Source organism: Larus michahellis, chromosome 10 (assembly GCF_964199755.1).
Source record: "Larus michahellis chromosome 10, bLarMic1.1, whole genome shotgun sequence".
Taxonomy (NCBI): Eukaryota; Metazoa; Chordata; class Aves; order Charadriiformes; family Laridae; genus Larus; species Larus michahellis.
The window spans coordinates 9,383,162-9,396,510 of record NC_133905.1 but is presented as its reverse complement, the minus strand read 5'-3'; the positions used below and the strand labels follow the sequence as shown (position 1 = coordinate 9,396,510).

The window sequence follows — 13,349 nt, the reverse complement described above, 5'->3', positions numbered from 1 at the left end:
CGGGCTTGTCCACGTATGGAGCTATTCAGAAATAGCTATTCCTGACAAACCCTGTACAGAACCTTATTTTGGAATAAACTTACCTTAAACTATCTCAGACATTTCCAAAGCTGACTGTAGTAGAATATCCAGTGCTGAGTCTAGTGTTGCAAGCCAGGAAACGCATCAGGAAATACTTTTAAATTATTTATTTCTCACTTATACTCTTTAACCCAAATTAGCTTTCCTCTATAGACACTTTGAGCTACAAATATTTCTAAATCAGCTGAATAGCAGCCCTAGGATTGAAAGGAGAGATGACAACCATCAAGCTTCTACTCTATACTGCGAAGTAGCATGTCCTCTAAGCCCTGAATTGAATAGGTAACACAAAGCAATCTAGGAAGGTCAGCTGATGAAGAGGTAGTAATACATGCAGTTAACACGGAGCATACAAGAGAGTATCAGCGTGGGTGGCTGGTTAGGTGTTTGACAGTTCTTAATTTGCTGTTTCAGCCTTTAATTGTATGATGAATTTGTTGGCAGCATTTGTGGATTCATGCCTCCATTCATCTTTATTTACAAGCAATTTCCAGCTGTAGCTCTACTTTTAGTTTCCATCCGCTCTCACTATGCTCCTTCTCCACTAGCTCTTAACAGCCAGAGCCTCACCTTCACAACCATCTTCCAACCACTGCTCAGCTACGCTTCTGCAGAAGGATTTGGCAAAAATCCCGCAGCATCTGTATTGCAGACGTGACCTCACCTAGATTAATTTATGAATATTTCAAAAGCCACCATGATTAATTAAAAGACCACCTACATTGCTGCACTCCCCTCCATTGCTTATCTTGCCAGCGTCGGCACATTCCCCTTCTCAATACTTACATGCATCCAGATATGCACAGCACAAGAGACAGCCATACCTAAAATGACAGGCACTGATCAATGAAAATAGCAAAAAAAGCTTAAGTACTGTGGAAGAGGTCCCATCAAACTTTCACTACTGTCTGACTTTGGCTACTACTTTGAAAACTATGGTCTGCCAGCCCATCCTACACTGGTTGAGAGAAGACAGGATGCAAAGCAGAAAATGCGGCTTTTTGTTTTGAAATAGTTTTGTCTATTTCTTCGTTCAGTTCTTAGAAAGGGGATAGTTAAAAATTCAAATCCATGAGCCCAAAATCTAGACACAGTAAGTGCTAAATCACCTCTTTGTTGCAGCAGACAATTGCTGATTTAGAAGGACCTCTCCCTAGAGGATCCAACTTCCCTGTTGAACTGAAAAGCCACATCTTCCAACATACAAGTTTTGGAGTTTCAAATAGCTAAAATCTTAACTCCATGTCTGATGTGAGCAGCTGTTTTATCTCCATTAGATTGGACTCCTGCAAGCTGATCTTCTAGGGCTTAGAATGCTAAAAAGCCTTGACCAATTATCCTGCTGGAGATTCTTTCATGACATTACCCTGTGGATTTGTCTGATTCATGCTTCTGCCCTTTCCTCAGAACGGGCATTAATAGCAACTTTCTTCTCTGACCTAGCCAGTTACTCTCACAGAATTCATACCAATATACTTTTGGAGGTTGCTGTTCTCCTATTAAACTGAAACTAGTTAACTTCCCTCTGCCAGGGCAGAGGGAAGAAGGGGCTGATTCATGGACAGAGACATGTCTAACACACCCTTTTTTTTTCACTCCAGAAATCAACCCAAGCCTAAAATAACATAAAACATGCACTTTCCTTCTTTATTTGAATTAACAGCACACTCAAAATGTCATTGTACAGAATCATGATTTGTAAACTGTGAACTTGCTTGCATTTGGGCTTGCTTCTTCTAAGAAACATGTTAGGACTAGGAGAGAAAGCTATCTGAATTCCCCAGAAAGATAATTCCTACATTAAGAAGCTTTTCTATTTGACACATCCCAACAGCAGATAAAAAAAAATTCCCAAGTTATTAATACTGAGGGTCAGATGCTAATCACAGATGAACCACACACTTTGCTCTTATCACAAAAGTATCTTAAGTGGTAACACACTGGAATACACAAGTAAGCTTGGAATTTCACCGTAAAATACTTGTCCTCACCTTGCCCTGTGGAGCCACATGAGGTGACAATGTCACACCACCTGTCTACTTATTTAAGCCAAGATGAGGCAGAAAGACCAACTGCATTTCCATGTTTTAGCTGATGCTACTTGGTTTAGCTTATGTGAAGTATGACAAGTCAGCCATTCTCATCCCCTCTCCTCACTGAAGTGAAAAACTTTTGGACGTTACAATTCAACTTGATTCAACATCCCTCCTTTCTCAAATTTTGGAAAAAAAGTTAAGTGAGAGGCTATGCCAAAATCCTTCTTGCCGAGGACAACCAAGCCTAGCATCTTCTAAGGGAGCAGTTCCCACCTAACCGTTCCGAGCTGTCTCAGAAAAACACAGCCGAGGTTTTCATTTTTTCTTTATGAGGTTCACGCTCTACCAAAGCCCGGTAGGTAGCACGAGTTTCAGCATACTTGCAGACAGACCAGAAACACCTTTCTAGACCCGTGAGCTTGTCCAGCATTTATACATACAACTCAAGGGACCACAGTGCAGAGACACGGAAGCAGAATGAAAATAAGCCAGATGAGGAACCTAAAGTATCATGGCTACATCAGCTTAAAAATTTAACAGGACAAATAAATGCAGGCAAAGTGCCACTAATATGACTAGGCAACTTTCAGGATCTGAGTTTGTCTCTCTCTGTCTGGTGCTACAGCATACTCTGTAAATGCACCACTTCATTGCAAGTAACCTGGGATCTGGCAGCCTTGGGGATGCACTGCACAGTGCCAGCACTGCTCCAGCGCTGTAATCCTAAAGCACTCTGCAAATTTACACAAGGACAAAAGCAGCTCAATAACTTCAGTTAGTAATCTATTTCCAGAGCATGGTCACAGGACATCTACCTCCCATCCTGCTCCTCAGTCCTGCCCCACACTTTTCTCTCACAAGCGATCTGAAAGTCAGGTAGCTTGCTTTCCTACAGACTATGGCGGGAGAGCCGGGGGGAAGAGACCACCTCATGAAAAATAGACAATCAACAATAAAAGGTCAGAAATATGATAAGAGTGAACATGATATTTACAAGCAACAGCCCAAAACTTTCACAAAATACCTTGCAAAGCTCAGATCGTAACCATAAGTATATCTAGATATTAGATGGAAAAGGCTGTTGTCAGCTAGCTTCTTTAGAATGTGATCCAAACAACTTTATTCTCACCTCCACGGAAAAGCCAGCAGGATGTAAAATCAAATGTGCTGAATCCAACCACTCTGGCACTCACAAAGGAAAGCTCATCAGTCAAACTGGAACAATCTTAAACTTGCCTCATAAAACCACGTTTGCAGAAGGCTGGTGGGGGAGGCCCAGAGAGGGACTTCTCTTTATCAAAGTTTCTTGTAATTAATAGTATACACTGTCATATTAAACTGATAAAAATATTCTACACAAATCAATTTGGAGGTATACAATTAACTCTGGATCTGCAAGATGCACCTGGTTACTATTTAAAGTGGGCATTAGGAGGTTAAAAATACTGCTCCTTCTCAGAGTTACTTACACCACCTTAGAATATTAAAAGCAAAATTTTACAACATCTGGTTTTCCTTTCCACTCCCTATGATATCATGTTTTCCAAGCACATTTGGCAGCTCACGGTAAAGATACAGGCAGACTAAACATACAGGGCAATGTAGAGTCAAGATGAAAAATTCCAAAGCCCTGGAAGCAGTAAGTGTATTTCCTAACTCCAAATTTCAGTTACGTAAGTAGTATAATAAGGGTTTTTCCCCCTTGGTACCTCATGTATTCTTAAACCTTCATCTTCCTTGATGAGATGAAATACCATATATCTGCCCTCTAGAGTTTTGGCTGGGTCTTTGTAAGTAATTTTTCATGTATTATGGGATATTCAGAGTCCCTATACAGCAAGATTCAGTTATAGGAAAAAATAATTATGTTTAACAGGGTCAGATTTTGTATGTGCTCTTCTTTATGTCACTCCGGGAGATGAGATTAGCTTTCTATATTCCTCCTGCCTAACAGGGGGAGAAAAAAAAAAACAACCACCACGCTACAGCCCCTGCCTTTTTACTGCTTGGTTTTGTGCCTCCTAGCCTGGAACTGGGAAATTGGACCAAATCAGTTCCAGTGAACTGTGTTTCCCATGAATTTACACAAGCTGTAAAAAATACAGAAGAGTGGCTGTTATAAAAAGCAAGAGCCCCCATTTGACCAATTTCTCCCATATATTTTAACATTTCTTGATGCAACCTTCGCATTTTTTCCTCTTTACCTATTTTATTAATTTTACTGGGTCACATTCAAAACACAGATTAGTCAGCATTAACATACCTTTAAGCTTAGCACATACTCACATTTTATTGGTGCTCAAGAAGGTAGCTGACTCATTTATGCTCACCAGTAAAGGAGCAGCAAACCTAGAAATCCAACATCAGTTTCTTGTTCTAAATCTTAATTTCTCTGTTTTGTAAAAAGACAGTTTGGAAATGCAGAGATGCTTTGGGAATCCTAACAAGACAGAGTCTTTGGCTTATTATTTCACATTTAAAAGCAATTTATATCACAGTAATTATTAAAGTGTACAAAGGAGGAAAAGTATGTATTAAAAAATACTACTGACAAAATAATAGTCCCAGTGGTTATGCCCTGATTAAAACTTAATGACTAATCAATAAAACTATAATTATAACTTTCACCCTGATGCAATTTGGAATAGTTTATATATTTCTATTGATCGGCTAAGACTTTCTATAAAACAAATGTGAGATCTTGCTTTGTGCTATTTTTATTACAGGTTTGTTGTAGCAAATCTCTAAATCCCTCTCTCAATTATTTTACAGCTTAGTTCTCCCATCGCACCAAGAGGAGAAGAAAAGCTAGCAAAAAGCAGAATCTTATTAGCTGAAAAACGGCTGTTACATTGCAGTTTCCACACCATAAAGTCAGATTGTCATTTCAATGGCTATCACTGTATATTTCTCTGGCCTGAGAGCAGCAAGAGCCAAGCACAAGACAGCCCTGAGCAACTCATTTAACTATGCTACATCTCCATCTGTCAGCCTGAAAATGAAAGCAGTAAGTGCCTGAGTTGTAAGGGTCATAAGATTACAGACCACCTTGAAAATACAGGCAACAGGTTCTATAATCACATAAGGAGTCATCTGTAGCCAACTGTTCTTTGGCTGCTGATAATTAAATTACCCGGTTAGTTTTCTCACAGAATCCTCACAGGCAGAGAAATTATAATATAAATAACCCACTCAAGAAAGAAAAGACCCTTTCTTCAGTGGATTTTATTGCAGAGCACTGGCACCTCCTCAGGAGCCCAATCGTCATTTTGCTTGATTCTGGAACAGCACTTGAGAAGCTTAAAACACCTCTTGAATCTGCTATTCATCGAATGGTTAGAGTTGGAAGGGACCTTGAAGATCATCTCGTTCTAACCCCCTGCCCTGGGCAGGGACACCTCCCACCAGACCAGGTTGCTCAAAGCCCCATCCAGCCTGGCCTTGAACACCTCCAGGGATGGGGCAGCCACAGCTTCTCTGGGCAACCTGTTCCAGTGTTTCACCACCTTCAGTGTAAAGAATTTCTTCCTAATATCTAACCTAAATCTACACTCTTTCAATTTAAAACCGTTACCCCTCATCCTTTCACTACACTCCCTGATAAAGAGTCCCTCCCCATCTCTCCTGTAGGCCCCTTTCAGTACTGAAAGACTGAGGTCTCCCCAGAGCCTTCTCTTCTCCGGGCTGAACAACCTCAACTCTCTCAGCTTGTCTTCATAGAAGAGATGCTCCAGACCTCTGATCATCTTCATGGCCCTCCTCTAGACCCGCTCCAACAGGTTCACATCCTTTTTATGCTGGACGCTGGACGCAGACTGGATGCATGAGACTCCAGGTGGGGTCTCATGAGAGCAGAGTAGAGGGGCAGAATCACCTCCCTCGACCTGCTGGCCATGCTTCTTTTGATGTGGCCCAGAACGCAGTTGGCTTTCTAGGCTGTGAGCACACATTGCCGACTTATGTTGAGCTTCTCATCAACCAACACCCCCAAGTCTTCTCCTCAGGGCTGCTCTGAATCCATTCTCTGCTCAGCCTGTATTTGTGCTTGGGATTGCCCCAACCCACACGCAGGACTTGGCCTTGTTGAACTTCATGGGGTTTGCACAGGCCCACCTCTCAAGCCTGTCAAGGTCCCTCTGGATGGCATCTTTTCCCTCAAGTGTATCAATATTCCATGACATATCAGGCAAACAAGGAATTTAAGGGCTATGCATTACCATAGTGAAGAAGTTCTTGCTGATTTCTAACAGGCTTTATAGAAGTTCCATGGAAATAAGTTCTGTGCATTGCCTTAAGTTAGAAGTCATAACCTGACAGCACAGGCTCTAATCGAGATCAAAAAGAATCCACCTGGGGCAGCAAAACAAACATATCCCACCCAGCCCTAAACCTATCACCTTCTATCTACTCCTGCCTATAACCACTACCAGTGGTTAGTAAGTGCTCAATTCACCCATCTTCATGCACTTGGTACGTTAAATTAAGTTCCCTGGCTAAGTCCCATTCAATCTAATCAGTATCATCTTCACAGAGAATAAAAATTACTTGGGAATCAAAGCTGAAACCACAGAGAGCAGAGAGAGCTGAACTGCTTCCCGTGGGAAGTAGCTAGGTATGATGCTATAATGGCACGGCACCTGGTGCTAAGCTAGAATAGCACAGATCCCCCTGCACTGCTGGTAGCTTGGGATCAACCTACTGGTAAGCTAAGCCGCCACGGGGAGTATAAGTACACAGCTATCTGTAATGGAAAGAAAGAAGCCAGCATCACAAGAGAAGAAAAAACTCAGTTAATAAAAGTAGAATATGGAACCACAGACACAATACACTTTTCTGCCTCACATCATGGGCTAAGTTTAAGTTGCAAAAAAGCCAGAAAATCTAGTTCTGTACTGCCCATTTCCCTCCCCCAAACTGGTGGGGACACGGCAATTTGCACCCCCATTTCATCACTGCAGTGCCAGGAAACAGTGTGACAAAAGCAGGAGAAAGGAGGTGGATAGCGCTGGCAGGAACAGCAATGGACTGTTTATGCCTAAACACTCAGCCCCAAAAACTGGCAAGACACCATGCCAACTCTGCAGTTAAAAACAAGAGGAGAATCTGGGGAAAGAAGGATTTTGCTGAACCTGGAATATATTTGATTCAGCTAAGCCAAAGCAACCTTGCTCTTTTTCTTTATAAATAGCCTCAGAAATAGTGTTTAAAACCAAAATATTAGAGCTTCTAATATAAAGCGTGCAGATAAAGCATCTTCAATATTTACCTATAGGCAAATATGTCATGGTTTGATCACATAAGAAGTGTTGTCTTTCAATACTTGCTACAGACTATTTGCACAGGAAGTTCCTGTTACAGATTGTCATGTACGATCTCTTGCCAGAACTAAACGTCCATCTCTGTGGATCTATGGGTTGCCCAGTCATCCTGGCATTGCATGGTGGCAATGAAATTAATTTTATGATCTTAAAATGGAACACAAAGTCACTTTCAAATACAGCCTTGACATTTCCTTAGTAGTGAAAACTTCTCCTTCTCTCTCTCAAAAAAAGAGATTTCTAAGGAGTGGTCTGGGACTGGGAAACAGCCTAGGCAGATCTCTCTCTGTCTACCAGATTGGAAAGTCACAAGGGCAAGAGGTATTTTGTTACTTACAATTCATTTATAACTTACAATACAATACAAACAAACAAAAACACACCCATCCACACACACAATTAATTTCTGCAAAGTCCATGCTGTTAATAACGCAAGGGCAACCTAGGCATCAAAATAAGAGAGGCTTCTCTTGTCACCTTCCTTAATGATCATCTAAAGTGTTCAACACATTTTGGTCCCAATTATTCTGGGTATTGTACAAACCTAGGCAAAACAAGCCTTTACTTGCAGTCCCAGAACCTGCTATAAACAAAATAATGTATTTAATGGATAAGAAACACAGCAACTTTTCCAAAAAGTGGGGGGAACAGCTTTCAAAAAGCTTGTATATAGATATTATTTTTATTATTCACATGTATCTTTATCCTGTAATATGACCAATACACTAACTAAGGGCTGCAGCTATCAGAAAGACTATGTGAAAAGCTGTCACTAAAATATACAGATGTCCATCCCAAGGGAAAAAGCTTCATTAGATTACCCATGACACTTTCCACTGACACAGGCTTCACCATGAAAGCATTTCACATGATTTGGTAAGAGAAGTTACACAGCCACCAGTTGCCCTATCCTGTCACTTCACTTTGTACATCCACTGGGAGAGTCTGTTTATAAAGACGGTAAAATATTTTGGTAAATGGTGTTGACTGAATGTGAATGCAACAAGGGAAGGAGAGAGAGATAAATATCAATTAGTTAATACTGGTTCTTACATGTCAAGGTGCATGTGTTTCAGATGATGGCACCTACCTACTTTACATATAACATCATTGTCTTAGGGCTATTTTTAAAGTAAAAAAACCTTTCCATGACTACCCCACATGAAGCTGAAAGGCTGTAAAAGCCTTTCTTGAATGTTAACATTGACGCACAACTACTAAAATATAAAGGTGTATTCACATTTTGGAACAATGCACAGCTCCACTATCTACTAACTTAGCAAGTTCAGCCAATAGGCCTACTAAGAATTGTCACTAACTCGTTCATTCGCTTTGAAACAATCCTTACAAGTGCCAACACATCATTAAAAAATAAGTAATATTTTTGTAAGAACTGTCACAAGTACAAAGACAGTCAACACTCAAAAAAGTAAGATATGACACCAAACCTGAGTTTTCATAATTGAATGGTTTCCTCTCCTCCCACAGACACACAATATATGAACTTCTTTCTTACCACTTCCCCAAGGGAGGCAGCCACCATGTGTGCTGCTGGAGTCAAGTAAGATGTAGAGCCATGGTACAGCATGGATTTCACATTCTCATAGGTGATAAAAAACGCAGCAGCTGAAATTAAAGAATAAATGTAGTCATTTAACTGTTCTTCCATTACAGAACTAGCACAAAAACATTTAGAGGTGAATTTTGTCATCTATTATTTTACATCTGTAGTTGAAAACAGGGTATTTTTGCTCCAAAACAGTATCAACACAATCTGTGGGATTATTCCTTCAAAAGTTCATGCTCTTGGCTATCACTGGCAAACCTCCCATTAATATCAAAGGTGTCAGGACTTAAGGCCATTTTTAGTACCAAGACAAGGAAAGATGTATTAATTAGTCATGAATGTCCAGTAGGTTTTGAAAAAAATGGCATCTTCCATATTCATAGATAGGAATAGTAGAGAGGAGACTGGCTGAGTTGTATGGAAGGTCTTTTTTTTTTCCCCCCAAACAAACAAAAACACACCAAAAACCCCACCCAACCACCAAACAAAACACCCAACCAAAAAAAACCCAAACCAAATCAGCTGATTAACTGTAAAGAAAAAAAAAAGACAACCAGCACCCAAAAATCATCAAGGTACTTAATGTAAGTCTGCTACCCTGCAATGTGCAAAACTGTTTTAGTAGCAGTTATTAATAATTTATTCCTAGCCATTATCAGTATATTTGGCACTTTAGCTCCACAAAAAGGTTATTCCAAGCTTCTGAAGGACTCATAACAGTGCTGCCCAGTGAACAAGAAACATACAAAACTAAGCTGAGCATAGCAACATGAGCTGTGTTTATTCACTGCAAGTCAACTACAAAGGCACTTGCACCTTAAGGGTTACTCCTTCTCCTAAAGATAATTTCAGTTCTCAGTCATACGTTGGAAAGATAAAACCACATTTCAGATTTTGAAGATGTAAATCCTGAAAAAAATGACATGTCTTGCGGGGGAACAGATTTTAATTGTAAAGAAGGGCTATGTGAACTGCCTTCTGTTAATCAAAAGATGCTTATCACCTCAAAAGGAGATAACAGAGCAGACAAGATAAAGAACTGAATTTTTTTTATATCATCTTATGAAGGACATCAAACATCTGAAGGTGTCAGTGGATTTGTCAGCAAAGTTCTCCTAACATTTACTACTGACAACATAGCTTGCTACTTTTTTTCCCTCCCTACAAAGATAAAATGGACAAAGGCATTAGGAATTTTAGATGCCTTTTCTCTGCAGGGACTACAAGCATTTACTTTTTTAAAGTTTCAGTTTCAAAAGTATTCCTGATGTCTTCTGATTTTAAGTGTTACAGTTGTTTCCAGGGATAAAAAGACAGGCATCGCAGGGCAATTAACTCCAGTGCTCAAGCACTTTGAATTTTGATTAATTTCCAATGCCGTGAAAGACTAGGTCATTAACAAAAGTGTCCAGGGCAAGCAAGACTCGAGCTCTCTTTGGAAATGCTTTGGGGTGCCCGTGTAAGTAAAGGACAGGCTTAGAAGACATATCCAGGAATGCTTCCAACGAGCAAGGGTTGCTTTTCAGAGTAAACATGCAGCAGCCTTCATTCCAGGCTTGCTCAAAGAGTTTGTTTAATATGGTACGATTCTAGAAACTGCTCTTCAGAGCTGGACATAGACTCACAGAATCCAGTCACCTACAGGAGAGGAAGCCACAGACACGAACGTCCTATACTACGTAAGTTCTCACTTAAAGACGACAAAGCACAATACAAAGAAAGTTTACCATTTGGAAAGGATCCTATAGCAGTGGAAGGAACACCAGCATAGATGCCACGAAAACCACCAGCCTTCCTAAATCCCTGGGGACTCTGCAGTCTTGTTTTTACAGTATCCAGGGGAAAAAGGATCAAGTCAACACAGACGCCAGCAACACCACCAGCCTTGAAGACAAAACCGTGGAGTAAAGTGCATTAATATCCATAGGGGTGAAGCCGTGGTGCTTACTTGAGCAACTGAGGCATGCCTAAACCAAAGCACTACTGACTGTATCCTTTCTGAGGTCAAATTATAAACTGGTACTTACACAGACCCCAATAGCTTTTACTGCTATAAGAAGGAAGCTTCAACAAAAGTAATAGATATTACAACTTCTAAACCATTTTTAAGGTATTTTGAAAACAATCGCAGCGTTTTGAGTACAAGCCAAGCAATGCAACACTTACCCACTACACACAAAAGCAAGACAGTGAATGTCACTTGTCAAGATGACATAGCACAGAATGACCAACACCTCTAGGAAGTTGTGTGATAAGATCAGGGAAAGACAGAAGCAATTCTGCTTCCCCTGTAAGCATCTCTAGAAAGCACATTCACATTTTCCTGGCAAACATCTTCATTTAAAGTGTTACCCCCCTATTTCCTTTGTTGAACAAAGTCTAAAATAAAACTGCTTTATTTTCTTTTGCTGAGAATATCCTATAGGAAAAAAAATCATATTAAATAAAGATGTTTTCAAAGTCATAAGGAAAAGGGGAAGGTTTAGTTGAAAGCCATTTCAACTAAAGCGCAATCTTTTTCCAGTGTCTATGTTTCCAGATTACCTCATTTTTTAAAAAAAGTTTCCGCAGGACATGGCAGATCTGTAGAAATTAATTACTTGTCAAAAACAGGGAGGAAGAGAATGAAATAAATAGAACATTTCATTTCAAAACAAAAGAAAAAGAAAAAATGTCAACAGTTAGCATTAATCCATTATGAAACATTATTTAGATGCACTGTTGTTCAGAACAGAAAACATAATTTGAAGTCTATCTCATATAGAGCACCACACAAGAAACAGCTGAACAGATTTTTAACTCCGCTTGAAAACAAGTCACATGTGTTACTCTTTTTTTTTTTCAGGGCCAAGAGAGGATTCAGAGAGGTGTTCACTATCTACTACTAAAGTTTTAATCAATAAGTTAATTACTCTTTTAATCTATTTGGCTATTTTGCATGTATTGATTTTTTGTCACTCTTTTTCATCAAAATTCTTATCTACTGAAAATAACATTGATCAGATTTAATCTATCCATCTGTTAAAACATGAATCAAAAGTTACTAATTGCTTCTTTAGTTTTCAAAGTTCTGTATCTTAAATGTCGTTTAAATTCATGAAGCAGCTAATAGAGCACCTGCCAGAGGGTGACAATACCTGAGCGCTTATGCCGTCTGCAGAAAACAGTAATGACTTTTTGATAATAAGACAACTAAAATGCACCTTTCCCCCCACCTTTTGGTGACAGTAGCATTATTTTAAGTCGAAGAGCTGAAAAACCTTTACCAGGAGTTAGACATGCCCGTTAAACTTAACTCCATCAAAACGCTAAACCAAACCAGGACTTAATTCAAACGCATTGAACCATGACCTTGCGGCTGGCAGCTGAGTGCCCTTGGAGTATTTGGGCAGGGAGCTGAACTCTCCAGCAGGCGCAGGCCCGCAGCTCTCCTCACCCTACCCCTGGCCAGCGAGTCCATGATTTTCCACATGGAACTGAGAGCGAGTGCTAGGTATTTCCAAGATGGTCGCTGGCTATGGAGACTGGGGGCTTTACCCACCATGGGAGTACACGTTAAAAAGTAACTTATAGGGCGAGAAACGCTGTGCAAAGTACAGGTTTCGCAGTGCGCACACCCAGCAGCAAGGGCCGGGCCCGGGGAGACCCGCAGCGCCGCCGGGCTGCCGCCAGGCTCACGGCCCCGACAGCCCCTCATGAGCGGCTGTGGAAGCCAGGGGGAGAGGAACCGAGACGCACTCCGCCACCCCTCAGCGCGGCGCCGGCCTCGGGCCTGCGGGGCCGGTAGCCGAGGCCGCCGCGTCGCCTTGGCAACGGGCAGGCCCGGGCCCGCTCACTCACCGCCAAGGCCGCCCAGGACTCCCGCGCCTCCATGCAGGGGTGGCGATACGGGGTGGCTACAGGACACGGCGCAGCCCGGGTTCCCCCCACCACCGGACGGGACTAGACCCCCCGCTCTAGCCGTGCCCCCGGCGTGCACATGGGCGCAGCCATGTTGCTGCCCCTGACCCGCGGTCAGGCGGGAGCGCGCAGCCACTGCGCCTGTGCAAGGCTGCTGCGCATGCGCACGGCCGGCGGCGGCGCCGCTGCCCCGAGCCCCGCTGCCCGCAGAGGGCCCTCAGCCCCGCACTAGGGTGTTAGCACCTCACATTACCACTAAATATTAATTAGTTCTTACTTAATAGTGATTTGTGGTACGCTAGCAGCCGTGCCGCTCCAGAAAAGGGTGGAAGAGGCACTTCCCGTTGCTCCCAGCTGTGGCAGGGCTCAGGTGCCCCCAAGGTGCTGGTGGCTGCTGTGGTTCCTTCCAGCTGCGGCTGCCATCCAGTCAGAAAGAAAAACCTAAGC

At 41.8% G+C, this 13,349-nt stretch overlaps 1 protein-coding gene across 5 annotated transcripts in view; it reads right to left on the bottom strand.

Moving 5' to 3' along the window:
- The window catches only part of SLC25A26 (solute carrier family 25 member 26), a 91,064-nt gene extending 77,994 nt beyond the window's left edge, over window positions 1-13,070 (bottom strand). For 4 of the 5 annotated variants that reach the window (XM_074603397.1, XM_074603399.1, XM_074603398.1 and 1 more), the window contains exons 1-3: window positions 12,843-13,070; window positions 10,730-10,886; window positions 8,952-9,061 (exon numbers count right to left, since the gene is read on the bottom strand). In XM_074603397.1, the coding sequence (XP_074459498.1) occupies window positions 8,952-9,061; window positions 10,730-10,886; window positions 12,843-12,875 (300 nt within the window). In that variant the 5' untranslated portion in view covers window positions 12,876-13,070. The remainder of the gene's footprint in view (window positions 1-8,951; window positions 9,062-10,729; window positions 10,887-12,842) is intronic. The other variant, XM_074603401.1, reaches the window with a different exon arrangement.
- Window positions 13,071-13,349: the final 279 nt, after the last annotated feature.